The sequence below is a fragment of the Chenopodium album genome, chromosome 26 (assembly GCF_948465745.1).
Source record: "Chenopodium album chromosome 26, dcCheAlbu1.1, whole genome shotgun sequence".
In the NCBI taxonomy this organism is placed as follows: domain Eukaryota; kingdom Viridiplantae; phylum Streptophyta; class Magnoliopsida; order Caryophyllales; family Amaranthaceae; genus Chenopodium; species Chenopodium album.
This window is the reverse complement of record NC_137859.1, coordinates 32,212,969-32,228,847: the sequence shown is the minus strand read 5'-3', so window position 1 is coordinate 32,228,847 and position 15,879 is coordinate 32,212,969. Positions and strand designations below refer to the sequence as shown.

Below are 15,879 nucleotides of genomic sequence, written 5' to 3'. Positions count from 1 at the left end.
TGACTACATTTGAATGATTTAGGACTTGTTAACTTCAACTTGTTTCGGTACTTATTACTTAATAAATTCAGATCAGATTAGACTAGACTAGAAACATTCAAATCAGATCAGATCAAAATTTTTAATTATATTTTACTTATTGCTAAATATCGTTAATTGTGTATTAAAAACAATTATGAAAATTATATATTTGAAAAGTTCATAATGCGATGAATATAACAAAATCCATTTTGATAATGTTTTTCTTTATAGATTAGTATTAAAACCCGGTCAAAGTTTAGACCAGACCAGACTTTAATAAAATCAGACCATATCTACTTATTTCAGGTGAAGAGAACAAGTCCTTAGACTCAAGCACGGGTTTTAGTTCGGATATCCAAGGTCATTTATCCTTTTGTGTGAATGATTGGCTTGGTTTAAGTTTGAGTACGGGTTGTGTCAAGTTATAATAAGTAAATTCAAATTAGGACTAGGTTTGAGTCTAATAACTATTATGTCTAACTCAACTTTATATAGGGTCAAAGTTTGAATCAAAAAATTCTTTTTGATAAAGATTGCAAAACTGTTCTATTTATTCAATTCATATTGAATGAGTTTTTACAATTTTCGATTAGTTTTGTTTATGTCTTATGGATTCACTTTTTGTAGCTTATTCAAATTTTGTAACTTGAACGTTTAAGCTTGCTTTTGAAAGTAGATGATTGATTGATGAAATTGATTAGTTTACTTGAATTTGTTCCGGTCTGGGTATTAAATAAGAAGGTATTGACTTTCTAATCTTATGTTAGTTTTGGCCTTTTCGGGTATAGTCAATGGCAGGTTTATGTCACAACAAGTTAAATAATTGGCCCCAAGTCACCATAAGGTTTAGGTTACTGTTAATATTAGGTCGAATGCAATATATTATAAAGTACTAAGTCAAATTGATTATTAGTTGTTTAGTCATTTGATTTTAAGTTACCCCTTCTTTAATTAAATTGAAACCCATGGGGTTTGTAGAAGGTTTCAAAAATGCCTTATATTTTGGAATAAAAATTTTGATTGTTGAAGGACATAATCTTATGACATTCACTTCTAATCAAGTTCGATAAATACCCTTAGAAAAATCTTACTTGTGCCGCACATGTGGATGCATGTATCAAGGTGTTTTGAAATTCTCCTAAATTCTAAGGAGATCCATCGGTGAAACTATAAGGAACGAAGAGTAGTACGTGCCCAAATTCTTAACCATTATTCTTACTTCGTGCATCATTGCTTTCAAGAGGCAAATCAAATAGCGAATTTCATTGCAACTGGAGGGCATGCTACTCTAAATCTTCATGAGAAAATTCTAGTTTATAAATTTGATCTACCTATTTAAGTTTATAATTTTACAAAAATTTGTAAATCAAGAGGGTCATTTCATATACCTAGCCGCCAAACACTCGCCGAAAATTCCATCCCAACCCCAAAAAATCCCACCCAACCTCCCTAACCACCCTGAAAACCCCACCTAGCCGTTGTAAACCCGTCGAAACCCACCCAGCCGCCGATAATCCCACCCGGTCAAAGGTTAAGGAGGGCGGCTGGCCGGGTTTTGGTGGTGGCTAGGCCGCTAGGGTTTCACGGTGGGGGTTAGGTTTTTTTTTCTTTTTTTTTAATTATGTTTTTTGTATTTTTTTTATTATTAAAATATGAAATAAACCTATTAAATTTTGACACGTAGCATATAACCTACAAACACCGGTCACTAACAAGTCAAGGTCTATTAAAAGAAGATGACATGGATTGTCTCGTAATAATCAAATGTGAGATTGTCTCGTAATAATCAAAGGTGAGATTGTTATTGTCAGGCCACATAAAGGTGAGATTATTTATTTTCATTTTCCTTTTTTATAAATAAATATAAAGTTGCTGATTTACATATTTTGTAAGACAATATGATCAATGAGATCTCCCTCAATCTTCATTATTGATTCTTCTCAATCCCTTCTATGATCTCCCTCTCATCATCCTTACTATATACAACTTCGGATTTGGTCATTGAATTTGGTCATCCACTCATCCATAAGAACACTTTAGGTTAACCTTCCTCCATGGACTACCATAACTTTTCCCAATCCTTATCAAAAGATTTTTTTTATAGACTACCCGAGTGAAATGCACTAAATCACTAATGAGACGAGGACAAATCACATTTCATCACACGAATTCTTCCAAATTGAATTAAAAGAGTTAGAATTTGTTAAATTCAACCCCATTTATTGTCTTTCCTTCAACAAAACCAACACTTTTTCAGTATTTCCTCATAAAATTTCTCAATCTCACACTTTCACTTCACCCAACAAACATATCTTCTTCGTCTTCTCACCCACTCTCACTTTCTCTCTCCTCTGCAACAATGGCGGCATTTACTGCAACAACCACCGCCGCAGCAGCAGCAACCAGACTCTTCTCTCTCTCCACCCCAAAACCCTCCCTCTTCCGCCGCAACAACAACCTCCTCAACTCCACCTTCACCCCTTCATTCTCCCTCAACCTCAACCCCTCTTCCTCCCTTAAACCCCTCAAATTCTCCACCAAAACCACCATCAACGCCGCCATTTCCGTCGGTTCCAAGCTTCCCGACGCTACCCTCTCCTATCTCGACGCTTCCGATGAAGTCCAAACCGTCACAATCTCCGCCCTCACTACCTCCAAGAAAGCCATCCTCTTCGCTGTTCCCGGCGCTTTCACCCCCACCTGCTCCCAGAAACACGTCCCTGGTTTCGTCGCTAAAGCTTCTGAGCTGAAATCTAAAGGCGTCGATATCATTGCTTGCATCTCTGTTAACGACGCTTTTGTTATGAAAGCGTGGAAAGAGAGTTTGAATGTTGGTGATGAAGTTATGATGTTAAGCGACGGTAATGGCGACTTTACGAGGGCTATTGGTGCTGAGCTTGATTTGAGTGATAAGCCGATTGGATTAGGTGTTCGATCGAAGAGATATGCTATGTTGGTTGAAGATGGTGTTGTTAAGGTGCTTAATATGGAAGATGGCGGCGCTTTTACTTTTAGCGGCGCTGAGGATATGCTCAAGGTGCTCTAATTTTTGGGGATTAGGGTTTTTTTTTCTCGAGTTTCAAATGTGAGTTTTTTTTGGTTTTTTGAATAATGTTGTATTAAGCAAACCCTTGTTTTAGATTAATGTAATTGGTTTGTTCAAGTTTATATTTAATAGTATTAGTGTTATCTGTTGTTTACTTGATTATGATGATTGTTGGAATGATGGATTGAGTTGGAGTAGAACCCTCGAACTTATGATTTATCGAAATTGATTCGAATTTCGGGATTGATGGAAGTTGAATTGCCAAATTTAGGATCTATGTTGTTGATGTTTTGGTAATGCGGATTGATCAGTTTGAATTGAGCTTGGTTTGACTTTTGTCGACGTAATAGAAAATTTGATCTTTGTTCTTGATAATGTAAGTCAAATATGATTGGAAATGAGCCTGTACTGTATCTGTGTTGTTGGTGTTCTTTTGGTCTTTTGGATGGTTAGGAGTGGCATAATTGGGTAGATTAAGACGAGTAATTGATGTTCAACATAAGTATTGGTAATGAAAATTTCCTCATGGACTGGTGATGTTCTCTTTGATTTCGTTTTCGGGATGAATTAGGATCCTCTCTTGTTCTTCTCGTCTAGTTCCCATCTTCAAATTCGGCCCTACATAAAGGTACTGGACCTTGGAGAGGATCTGATTCCTTCGGAGATGTGTTGTTATTTGATTTTTGCGTGATATTTGATGGAGACTTGTGTATTTATGTTGACGTTGCTTTGTGATGAGTGCTTTGCTATGTGGAATTGGTGCCCTTTTTCCTTTAAAGATTTCTTCTTTGGTACTTTTGAATGGATAATGATGCCTATTCCTTTTGATATTGGGCCTTCTATTTGATGGTGCCTAATTGACTCATTGGTGGTTGTATAAGTAAAGTGGTGGTTCGGTTCATCTATGCTTTGCTTGCTTGAGGTGTTGTTGATTTACTGCTGTTTACTCTTCTGAACTGCCGGTGTATCTGATCAAACCGTCTCACATCATTCATTATTTGCTCTTATTTATAGAGAATAAGTGTCCTTGTAGTGTAATAGGGATTAATTGATGCATCAGAATTAGAAAACTTCAAAGTCTTTGAAGCTTATAAAAATCTTGTGAACCAAATCTGCCTGCTTGCTTAGTGGACAATTGAAATGGTTGTGCCGTGGATACTAGATGTGCTTGTGTTTGCCTGGTGTTATAGTGTATGACAATTGAATTGCTGCTTTTAAGTAATGTCGGTTGGCCAATCGCGCATGATGTGACCACAGGGCATTTATGGCTTGAATGATTTATGTCTATAAGTCATAAGTTTCACTGTGCCCTTCAGCACATTACCTCATCTGCCCCAAAGTAAATGTATTAGAGTACATGTCCTGCATTTGCTATAAGCTCTCATAGAATAGTAGCTGGACGCCTGGACTACTCCCATACTTACTTGACTATTCATTTTGAATTGTGACATTAGTTTTTGGGCGAGGTATTTTTTTTTTTTTTTGACAAAGGACAACTCGAAACAAAAGACAACTTAGAACAAACAACTAATTAACTGACGACGTCTAGCCAAAGTAGCCAAAAGATGAGCTGGACGAACACCATCTCTAGGAACCTTCTGGATAACACAAACTTGGAATGAGGAAAGGATGTGTCGAAGTTGCTGCTGAATCCAAATAGTAGAAATGTCCGAAGGGGAGTTGCGTAGCATAGAGATAGACAGCTGACAATCTGTGCGAATAAGAACTCGGGAGAAGCCACGGTGAAGAGCCATTCTTAAACCATAAAGACAGGCCAATAACTCTGCTTGTAGAGCTGAAAGAGCAAAGCAGGCACGAGCTGCACCACCAAGGCTAACATTAGAATCTAAAGAGTAAAAACACCAACCAATACCTGCCCGACAATCCTGGGAGCTCCATGCTCCATCAACGATGAGAGCGACAGTAGGAGGGGTACAACTATTCCCTTCAAGTTGAAGAGAATACAGTTGAGAGCCAAAGCCTGGAGGGGGAGAGGTATCTTGAGCTATCTCAAAAACAGAAGATGGGGAACAACTAAAGATGGGGAACAGATCGCCTGTCTGAATCGGATGTTTTTTCGAAGAATCCAAATAGCCCAGGTGAAGGATAAAATCGAATCTAAACCATTCCAGTTCTTAGGAGAAATAACAGATAGTAATAGTGCAATAAACCATTGATGCAAAAGGGCTATCTTGAAGTGGAGGACGAACACCCAAAGGACCACAGACCCAAAGCCGTCGAGTGAATGGACAATTGAGAAATGTGTGATCGATGGATTCTGAGTCAGAGTGACAAAAGGAGCAAGAGGAATCCACTGGAAGACCCTTAGCTCTTAAGTTGACAGCAACAGGGAGGGCATTATGAAAAATTTTCCAAAGAAAGATCTTCCACTTAGGAAGAATAGGTAAAGCCCAAACCTTACTCCAATGAAGAGGATCAATCGATGGTAAAGTTTGAGGAAGCCATTCTGATGAAAGAACATAAACAGATTTGGTAGAGATAATCCCATCCTTCGTGAATTTCCAGTAAACATAATCATCCATAGGCTGCGGAGGTCGTTCGAGACTGAGGATCTTAGCGGCGATGGAAGAAGGGAATAATGTATGAACCAAAGTGGAATCCCAATTATTAGAATTGGAATCCAAAAGAGAAGACACCAGAGTCGGTGAAACCGATCCAGCAATGGACTCTTTGAAATGCACAATTGAATTAGGCACCCAAGAATCCTGGAGAATGCGAACCTTAGAACCATTTCCAATCTTCCAAGCCAGACCCAGTTTTAAAGTCTGAACACCATGCATAATGATGCGGCATCCCCATGATGGACTAGAAATGCGACCCGTAGAGTTGTGGAGTAAGCGCGAAGGATACTTAGCCTTGAGAACCTGTGATAGAAGAAGTTGCGGATTCTGCATAATTCGCCAAGCCTGCTTAGCCAAGAGAGCTGAGTTGAAACAACCCAGATGTCGAATACCTAAGCCCCCCATACCTTTAGGAGAAAACAATGTCGAGGATGGAGTAAGAGCTAAACCTTTGGACTGATTGTTTGACTTCCACCAAAATTTGATGAGAAGATTATTAATTTTGTCGATGATGGTGGAAGGAATCCTAAACACCGATAACACATGGTTGATAGAGGCAACTAAAACAGAATTAATCACTACCAATTTAGCTGCCGCTGAAAGATGCAGAGGGGCAAAATTAGTCAGACGAGTTGTAATTTTATCCACCAGAGGTTGGAAAGCTTTACATTTACTTCTCCCAATATCAACAGGAAGACCCAAACAAGTACCAAGAGAAGGGAGAGTCTTTAGTTGAAGGGAGGAAGCTAAATAATCTCCATAATCATCTGGCACATTAGGACTAAACCGAACAAATTATTTTTGTAAATTTATCATCTAACCTGAGAAACTGCAGAACTGCTGCATGACATGTAAAACATTGGCACACGCCGAAGGAGACGGTTGAAAAAACAGAAGAGAGTCATCTGCAAAAAGCAGATGGGAGATAGAGGGAGCATAACGAGAAACCTTAATCCCTCTGAAGAGACAATTTCTTTCTGCTCGTCGAATCATAGCCGAAATTATTTCCATACAAAGGACGAACAAAAAAGACGAAAGAGGATCTCCCTGACGAAGACCACAGCTAAGTCTGAACACTTTTGTCGAGTTACCATTGACTAGAATCTGATATGAAACCGAAGAAACGCATTGTTGAATGATATGAATCCAGTAGGGAGGAAACCCAAAACACTGAAGGACTTGCCACAAGAAGTTCCAATTAACTCTATCATAAGCCTTATTCATATCAAGCTTGAGAGCGGCAGACATTGACCGAACCCTTTGATCGATTCATATATGATAAAATCTCATGAGCCAGTAAACTATTGTCCGACATAATTAAGTCTGCCCGGAACAAAACCATTTTGGCAATTTGAAATAAGAGAAGGCAAGATTTGACGGAGCCTAAACGAAAGGCATTTGGCTATGCTTTTGTAGAGGACGTTGCATAATCCAATAGGCCGGAAATGCGAAGGTTGCTGAGGATGATCAATCTTTGGAATGAGAACTATAAATGTGCGGTTCCACTCCTTGAGCATATGACCATGTAAAAAGAAATGCTGGACTGCATTAATAACCGAGGGACCAACAACCGACCAGTGAGATTTAAAGAAAGCCGAAGAATAACCATCGGGTCCCGGAGACTTCGAATCGTCAATGCTGAACATAGCTCTCTTAATTTCCTCGGCAGAAAAAGGTTTCATAAGATTCACTCTATCTTCATCTGAGAGATGGGGAAGATCCAAGGAAGGCCAATCAAACTCAGGGATTGGACTTTGATGTTGCTGAGTCTTATAAAGAGCTGAAAAGTAATCGAGAATGATAGTACGAATGCGACCTTGATCATGTATCCATTCACCTGAGGAATTCTGTAAACCTCAAATATCATTTTTCCGACGACGAGCTTGAACATGAGAAAAAAGAAGATGGGAGTGAGAATCCCCTAGAACATCCCATTTGACCTTAGCCCGTTGTTTCCAATGGAGATAGGCTGTCTGAAAGTGTTTGATTTTTTCTCCCCTTAAAGAAAGAAAAAGATGTCGATGAAGCTTGGATTCTAAATTTTGGGCTAATGGGGATAGTGACTCATGTAATTCCTTCCAATTAATACCCCATAATCGCCTATGAGTAACACACCACTTAAGCAGCTTCGAACGCAAATTTTCCAATTTTCGGGAAATGACATACATAGGGGAGCCCGAGATATCCAAGGTCCAAGATAAACTAATTATAGAAGCCACCTCTTTTGAAAGTAGACACCAATTGTCGACCCTATAAGGTTTGCGTCCTTCCAAATCCCTTTTTTCTCGAAGAATAATAGCAGCATGATCTGAAAATAGGATCGGCTGATGCAGGAGAGAAGCTTGTTAATACTTTAGTAACCAATTTTGAGAAGCATAAGCTTTATCTAGTGGGCGAGGTATTTGATCGTTAAGGGATGGAGGAATATTTTTATGGATGATTATACGGAAATACGGAATAATCACTTTTGGTTCATGTAGCCGACCCCACTTATGGGGAAAAGGCTTTGATTGATTGATCGAGATTGGGGGGGGGGGGTTAATTTTGAACAAACAGCCATTGTTATTTGGAATTCCTCTCTTTGGTTTTGCATTTGCTGGCCTCCTGGATTGATTCGATTTCAAATTTCCTGTTCGTGACGGTTGTGATTTCTTCTATTATTTGACTTGAAATGCTCAACAACCTAACAAAGGTTACACTTAGTAATACCTTTATAGTTTATATGGTACACTATTTGGTGAAAATGGCATAGAGAGAACAAACACTTCCTGACTACAAAATTTGAGCAAAGATAAGAGTTTGTGAAGAACCCCTTTGAACTGTTGGAATTTTATTTCTTACAGCTTGCACGTTTTTGTGTAACCATATCTATAAGACTACAACAAATCTTCTGACCAACTAATTTGATCCTGAAGGTTTCCAAACTTTACACAAAAGCAAACTACATCTCTCAAACTCTGGTTTTTTCTGTGTCATTGACTTTACAAAATTGATACATGTATTCACGGGAGTTGCCACTAAAGGCACCATTCCCTTGTGCAGCTATAAGAAGGATAGAAGAACCGGATCTTGCAAGCCAGTTCCAGCCAAGTGAAAAAGAAGGTATGCAGTCACATTGTCCTTATATCAGAGTTAGGAGCCTGGAACAAAGGTGCCCACATATCCAAATCCTGCCACAAAGAAGGCGAAGGCTTGAAAGAAAAGGTAGAGGAAGAAGTGGTTCTTTCCAAATAGTAGGTCGTAGCAGCCACAGAAGAGGAGGTAAGCTCCAACGCCGAGCTCTAGTATATGCAGCCTGTTCAAATGAGTAAAAATGAGAGTAAAATCAGCTTGTGCGTTGGGTGGGTAGTCCATTAGAAATAGCTAGGCAATGATAGGATAATGATTTTTATTAGTGAGGTTATACCTGTCTCCAAACCTAAAACGAGGTTTCCTATATCCTTTAATTATTGATTTGAACTTGAGAGCATCACCAAGTTTCTCAGTAACAACCCACTCATTCACTCGTACACCCTCCATCAAACCAATAAAGGTAGCTTTGGTACGGTGCAATGACATAACATTTTCAAAGAGAATCCAGAAAACTAGCAGATGAAGTGATCTGCAGTACGTAAGAGATAAGACCGGTTGATGGCATCAGGACGACAGAACATAAGTTTGGAAGTTTATGCAAAATGAAACAAGATAGAAAAAGAATGAGAGGATTGAACTAAACCTTGGCGTCCCAACTGCATTGAGGAAGGTAATAATGGTAGGGATGTAAACGGCTCCCCACCTAGGCACTTCAACTTCGGGTATTAATACAGTGGCAGGGAGGACGATGCAGTAGAAAGCAAAGGTAACTACGTGGGCTATGACCTTCCTGACTATGAAGAAGCTGTATATCACATGTACCTTCTTCCACAACGAAACTTTCTGCAAAATATTGAACGCTGAAATTTTTTTCTCTCCAGAAAGAATGATTTTTTTGGACAAGAATATCGTGAAGAAGATACCTACCTCGTTTCTTATGATCTCCAACGCCATTTTCCTAAACAAGTTAGCAGGGCCGCAGGACCAGCGATGCTGCTGGAATCGGTATGCTTTGAAGGTACTTGGCAGTTCATTTTTCACCTGTATCAACATCATTGCATTAGTTTTAATTTCTCAAAGAACTTTTATTGTTGTTATCTATTGAGCTGCAAACCTGAATGCAATACTTTCTAATGAACTATGCTTACGAGTCTACTGGGCTCATTTGCACCCTTAAACCTTACTCCCCTAGTTCCATCTAAGAGTTCACACAATTTCGAACCTAATTCATAGGCAAATTAAGTAGCATTGATTCATTATGACTTAAAAAGATACCTGGAGATCACCAAGGTATAAAAACTTCCACCCCTTGAGACTAGCTCGAACAGCAAGATCCATGTCCTCGACTGTTGTCCGATCTTTCCATCCGCCGGCTTCATTGATAGCTGAGATTCTCCATACACCAGCTGTGCCTACATTCCTCGCAGACTCGCAGTTATGAGCATAATAACTTGTTGATCAACCATTGAACGTTTAATTACTACTTTGTGAAACAATGTTAGTTCATATCACTAAGTTCTGTTCTGAAGTCGACCAGTGTATGCCATTGTAAGATTTTCACTTGGGTACTCATAGTTCTTTACCTATTCATATACTATGTTCAAGAGATGAGTATGATAATAAGTATGTTAAGGTTAAATTAAATTCATTTTTACAAAATGCCTTCTAATTTGGGAATTGTGTGAAAATACATTGGATAAGGTTTAGTAGTCATAGAATTTATTATCTTGAAAAGAGTAAAGTGAGGTTACCATTAAAGCCAAAGAAAGCATAGGTAGAAGATCCAACTTCTTGTTCCACTGTAAAATGATAGTCCAATGACATTTCTTGCATTCTTGTCATCAAACACTCGTCAGAATTTACTGCCAAAAGAATATGTAAATGGTAAATTATAAAATTATTGTAATGAAGTTAATAAATGATACAAGTATTGTATACATTGGTGTAAGTTGCATCCAAGCTTAGCTTATATTTTTGCTCATTTGATGATTAAATGAGTAATAATTATCCTTTAATTAATCATTAAAATGAGCAAAAAATCTTATTACATCATGCACCCGGGTTTATGTAACAACCTTTGTTACTCTGCAATTTCATATCATTGTTAAACTTGCAAAATCTGTTTACATAGTTCTTCAACAAATAAATCGTTGTTCGGATTAATATGAAGTGCAGATTGCAGAATAAGAGTTCATATCATCTTATGTACAAGCAAGTGACTAACAAAACTTGATTTAATACTGAAAAGCAAGTTATAGAAGTGAAAATAAATTTTAATCACATAAAATATGAAATCTAACAAATGATTAAAATAATTCGAGATTAAAAAAATTATTATAGGTGAAAAAAACAGGACAATTTTTCAACATAGAGTGCAATTTATTTTAATAAATGGGGACTATGAGAGATTGTGAGGTCTCTATCAAATTACTTTTATTTTTTAAAAAAATAAATTGTAAAATAAATTACTCCAAAATAAAAGCTATCATAAATTCCTAGACTTTAATTTTTCCTTGATGAGGCAGACAATGGTAATCACTAATCACTGGAATATCACTGAAGAAATTTCCCAAGCACATGGAGCTAGCTGTAACTACTTAATAACATTTGATACACTGAAATGACAGATTTGACCTTTATACTTGATTTTGGTCCATAGTTAATTTTTTTTATATTTTTATTTTTTGGTTCGAAGTAAAAAAGAAATGAAGGATAAAGGGAGCATGTGGGTCAATTGAACCAATTTGGAACAATCTATACTTCTGCAAGTGTAAGTCTTACTCATGGGATATATTCATATTGCCATTTCATAACTTTAAAGCAGGAAAATTGTATTTCATGTTACAACTTTTTCTATTAATTGCTTAGAAAAATCTGGAAAAGAGAAAAGTGTTACTTGGCTGGTGTATCACCTTGCTATATCATGGAGTGGTTCATTAGAAATCTTCCATCATTGGAAAAGTATTGTTGAGATTCAAAGTGTTGTAAAATGTATTAGTACTAGTAGTGTCCGTCTTAAATCTATAGGTGCCTACGACACAAACAATAATACTACTTCTGTTTTGTTATTTTATCGTCTCTCATTGATCGCATGTCTAATCATTCATCAAAAAAGATTGCTAACTTACAAACTAATACAACTACGATTACAATTTTAGAGACCGGTGTTTATGTTTTGAATCAATTTGCCCTTATGATATACTGTGTAATTGATGCAATTTCTTTTTTCCTATACATATCCCTAAGAAGTAAACATAAACATTTAATAATGTTTTACAAAGAACTTATTAGTATTAATTAACTCTTGTTAAAAAAAAAAAAAAAAAAAAAAAACTTAGTATTAACATAGAAATTTATAACAAAATTAAGAGTTGATTAATGTTAGTAGTAGTAGTATAGTACTCTATATGTAGTTCAACTCGTCTTTAATGTTGCCACTCTTAACTTTTAGTTAGCTCTTAGTCCTCTCATGAATACAAATTGTTTTATCAATTTTAGAAAAAGGGTTGTAGATAAAAATCTAAAAATAGAAACATTAAGGCATGTTCTCTTCAGCTTAATTTCATTTCAATTCAGTTCAGTTCAGCTCCAATCAGTTCAGTTCAGCTCTTAATTTCCTTCTCTCATAAACAATTCATTTCATCTCTATTCAGTTCAATTCAGTTTAATTCAACTCTAATCAGTTCAATTCAATTCAATTCAGTAAATTAGAACAAGTTTTACAGATGCACACCTGTAATATTTAGAGTTGCATATATCATTGGCTTTGTATTTTATAATAAAACTTTCAACATTAATTCTCCTCTATTAATATGAGCATGTGGAAAGCTACCCTGAATCAGATTCCTACCAACAAATGTCACACTTGAGATTGGCCAACAAGGACCATCAACTTGAGCCGCAATATCACTTTCATACACCTTATGTCCTTACTTCTTAACTTATTGCCTTGATTGCAGTCCTCACTCATCTATACTCCCATACTATGATACTAATTAATACACTACGTATTATGTTGAAGAAAGAATTTTTTTTTTTTTAATCCCGTAAAGTAATTTAAAGTTAAGAAAATACACCTAACTATATAAACTTCAAAGTTACCTAATAAAATCAATTATGTAAGTCCAACATCTACAAATCCAATTGGTTCTTCTTCTCAAAATTCTTAATCCAATGACTATTGTACACTTTTGCACACATGAACATTAAATTAAAGCACGCATTATTTTAATATCACTATTCCAATAATTCAAGGATTTAGGAAAAACCTTCAAATATTAAACCTTCAAGTATTAAACACAAGACTTAAAAACTTAATTATGTCTAATGCCTTAAGATATTGTCGTATGTGCATATACTATACATAGAAAAAGAAGTTAAGAGTAAGCGAAATTACCAAATTTCCAACGAGCTTGTACGAGGGCAAGCTGAGGATTATGCATCAAAAAGGGGATTGTGCGCCATAGAAAATCAGGTTCAGGTTGAAAATCGGCATCAAATATAGCAACATAATCACAATTCTTGACATAGTTATGCTTCATTCCTTCTTTGAGAGCTCCTGCTTTGTACCCGTTTCTGTTATCCCTAATCTCATATTTTATGTTTATTCCTTTATTTGCCCATTTCTTGCATTCCATTGCTACTAATTCCTGCTCTCCCATAAACAAAATTCCACAAAAACAAAAAGAAAAAAAAGTTATGAACATATATTGTTATGAATTGAATTATTATGTTATTTGGGAACCTATGCTATTATTGAGATATTATAAATTAATTTGTGAATGATTATTTGATGTATGAGATAAAAAAAAAAAAAAAAAAAAAAAAAAAAAAATTGTCAATGTACAAGTAGTATTTTTGTTTTTTTAGTAAGTGGTAATCTTGTACATACTATTTTAAGTAAGATCAACTCAGACGTGTCATCTAAAGTGCTTCATCACTCTCCAAACTCTTCTCAAAATTTTGTATACTCCATATATAAGAATTATGGTTCTTCATGACTCTAAAGTTTATTATATAGGGGACAATCGCAATATTTTGAAATAATACCATCTGATAAATTTTAAAATAATCGATCTCATTATCCCTAAACAACTTTGTCTTACTAAAATAGGACGGACGAAGTGGTATATATATACTGTAATTTTTATCATATTTTTCATTTTAATTGAATATTTACAATAACTTTTATTTTTGACACCTACAATAATTTTAATAGCTAGTTGAAAATACAAGTTTTTTTATTTTTATTTTTTTGAGAAAAGTTGAAAATTCAAGTTATCTTAGAGGTAAATGTTTTCTAGTTTAAAAATTTTAAATCTCTATTTAGATGATGTAAAGTTGTAAATGTAATTTTCTAAATTTTTTACCATACATAAAAAGAATACACATGTAAAAATAATCTTAAAATTAAAGATGAAATAATTCTAAAAATCGATTATCCATGAATAAAAAGCCGTGGTGCACGGTTGCCAAAAACCCAAAGTCTATACATTTTGAGGTGCAAATTCACCACGGCTGTAAAAAAAAATTGAACACTTTTGACCCCAAAAGTCTATACATTTTTATTTATTTATTTATTTATTTTTTGTGAGTACTTATTACTACATTAAATCATCGGTTTTGGACAAAATTTTAGTCTTTTAATCCCAAAATTTTCATATATTATGCTCATATGATGAGAAAGTAAAAAAATGCATCACTAGCTAGCTCACTACTTCACTAGTCTACTTTACTATAATTAGTGTAGTACGGAATAGTACCTTGATGGTTGAGTCAGTTGAATCATCCAAAACTTGAATTATAATTCGATCAGACGGCCATGAAAGTCCACATGCTGCTCCAATGGAGAGCTGATACACCTGCGCCATAGCCATTAACCAAAGTTACAGACTCGAACTCAAAGATACATCTTAAAGACCGTGAAAAATCAAATGTCGCAAAATTACAAAATTAAAAAAAATGGGATAAAGGAAATTTAATACAGTACCTCTTTTTCATTGTACATTGGGATTTGTACAAGAACCATAGGATAAGCTGAGCTACCAAGCTCTACATCATCCTTAATAGTTTCCCATTTATACTTTTTTTCTGGTTTTTTTCCAAACATTTTCACCAAAACTATCACAATTCCCATATAAACTCTCTCTATAAACAGCATTATTGACATTCCCAAACAAATAATGACTGCTAATTTTAGGATTGGCACAAAAATGGGTGTTTTAATTTGCTCCCAAATTAACCCAATTTGCCCTGTTATGTCATCTCTCTGCCTTAGCAACCCTTCTGGAAAAAGAAGCTCTTGATTTGATATCTTTTCCATTTTTTCGTCGAAGCGAAAAAAACAGAGGAAGATAATAACAGGGGATGATGTTTTTTTTGGTGAAATGCTGAGATTTAAATATGATGAGAAAGAAAAAATCTATGTTTTTCTAGATTTGTTTCTTTGGGAACACGTAAAACAATTTTTATTTGAAATGGGGTTGTCGGTACAATTACAGAAAAATTAACACAAAGTCCAGTTTGAATTGAAGGAATTCACTCATTTGATGAAAAGAAAAGCTAGAAAAAAGAGGGAAATAAAGTTTAAAAAGAGGAGTTATTCTTGGGTTTTTTTTATTACAAAAAATGAAATTAAAGTGGAAACTGCTTCTGTAATCAAATGAAAAACAGAAGCAGTTCCAAAAAATTACAAGAAATGAAATTATAAGATTGTTTAATGTGGTAATGAAATTGAGAAGAAGATATAGAGTATTTATATGAGGTTCCCCTGTTTTTGCTCTTTTCTACCTAACACATATACCTTCTATTATTTTTGGATTTATTTTAATGTTATTTATTATGTCAAGTTTAGGTACATATATCACCTTTAATATTTTACCCAGCTAAGGCTTTATTGTGCATTTGTCCATTATCCATATTATATTCAAATTATATTCAAAAATAATTTAAGTTCATTAATTTTATTTTTTTTATTACTTGTGTTTTTTTTAATTTGCAACAAATAAATTTTTGATCTCTTATATAATAATACCATTTTATTACAAATAAAAAGAAACAAAGGTAGTAATTTAACTTTAGTAAAGTTAAGTTTTAGTTAGTAAAAATCAGTAACTTCATAGTACATTTATAATATGCTATAAGTAAAGTAAGTTCAGC

The 15,879-nt window shown here is 35.2% G+C and overlaps 3 protein-coding genes across 3 annotated transcripts; 1 reads left to right on the top strand and 2 right to left on the bottom strand.

Annotated features, from left to right (window-relative positions):
• The first annotated feature begins 2,076 nt into the window (after positions 1-2,076).
• On the top strand, positions 2,077-3,191 carry LOC145617441 (peroxiredoxin-2E, chloroplastic-like). The gene has a single exon (XM_081672144.1). The coding sequence runs from the start codon at positions 2,381-2,383 to the stop codon at positions 3,065-3,067; it is 687 nt and encodes a 228-aa protein (XP_081528270.1). The 5' UTR covers positions 2,077-2,380; the 3' UTR covers positions 3,068-3,191.
• Positions 3,192-4,581: 1,390 nt separating this feature from the next.
• Positions 4,582-6,897, bottom strand: LOC145617036 (uncharacterized). The gene is made up of 3 exons (XM_081671738.1): positions 6,471-6,897; positions 5,239-6,416; positions 4,582-5,127 (listed from the first exon to the last, which is right to left on the bottom strand). The coding sequence occupies exons 1-3, from the start codon at positions 6,895-6,897 to the stop codon at positions 4,582-4,584; spliced, it is 2,151 nt and encodes a 716-aa protein (XP_081527864.1).
• Positions 6,898-8,459: 1,562 nt separating this feature from the next.
• Positions 8,460-15,339, bottom strand: LOC145616235 (glucomannan 4-beta-mannosyltransferase 9-like). Its single transcript, XM_081670929.1, has 9 exons — positions 14,711-15,339; positions 14,484-14,582; positions 13,118-13,370; positions 10,473-10,583; positions 9,997-10,133; positions 9,649-9,762; positions 9,365-9,564; positions 9,056-9,250; positions 8,460-8,944 (listed from the first exon to the last, which is right to left on the bottom strand). Exons 1-9 carry the CDS (start codon positions 15,041-15,043, stop codon positions 8,782-8,784), a joined length of 1,605 nt encoding a protein of 534 aa, XP_081527055.1. The 5' UTR covers positions 15,044-15,339; the 3' UTR covers positions 8,460-8,781.
• Positions 15,340-15,879: the final 540 nt, after the last annotated feature.

What these genes read in the sequence shown, in the direction of transcription:
- LOC145617441 (XM_081672144.1), top strand. Translation starts at nt 2,381, where the DNA reads ATGGCGGCATTTACTGCAACAACCACCGCCGCAGCAGCAGCAACCAGA.
- LOC145617036 (XM_081671738.1), bottom strand. Translation starts at nt 6,897, where the DNA reads ATGTCTGCCGCTCTCAAGCTTGATATGAATAAGGCTTATGATAGAGTT. An exon ending in GCAGTTCTGCAGTTTCTCAG is followed by an intron (nt 6,417 to 6,470) that starts GTTAGATGATAA and finishes CTAATGTGCCAG; the next exon opens with ATGATTATGGAGATTATTTA. An exon ending in ATAGCCCTTTTGCATCAATG is followed by an intron (nt 5,128 to 5,238) that starts GTTTATTGCACT and finishes CATCCGATTCAG; the next exon opens with ACAGGCGATCTGTTCCCCAT.
- LOC145616235 (XM_081670929.1), bottom strand. Translation starts at nt 15,043, where the DNA reads ATGGAAAAGATATCAAATCAAGAGCTTCTTTTTCCAGAAGGGTTGCTA. An exon ending in TGCTTTCTTTGGCTTTAATG is followed by an intron (nt 10,134 to 10,472) that starts GTAACCTCACTT and finishes CGAGGAATGTAG; the next exon opens with GCACAGCTGGTGTATGGAGA. An exon ending in TGGAGATCATAAGAAACGAG is followed by an intron (nt 9,565 to 9,648) that starts GTAGGTATCTTC and finishes AATATTTTGCAG; the next exon opens with AAAGTTTCGTTGTGGAAGAA.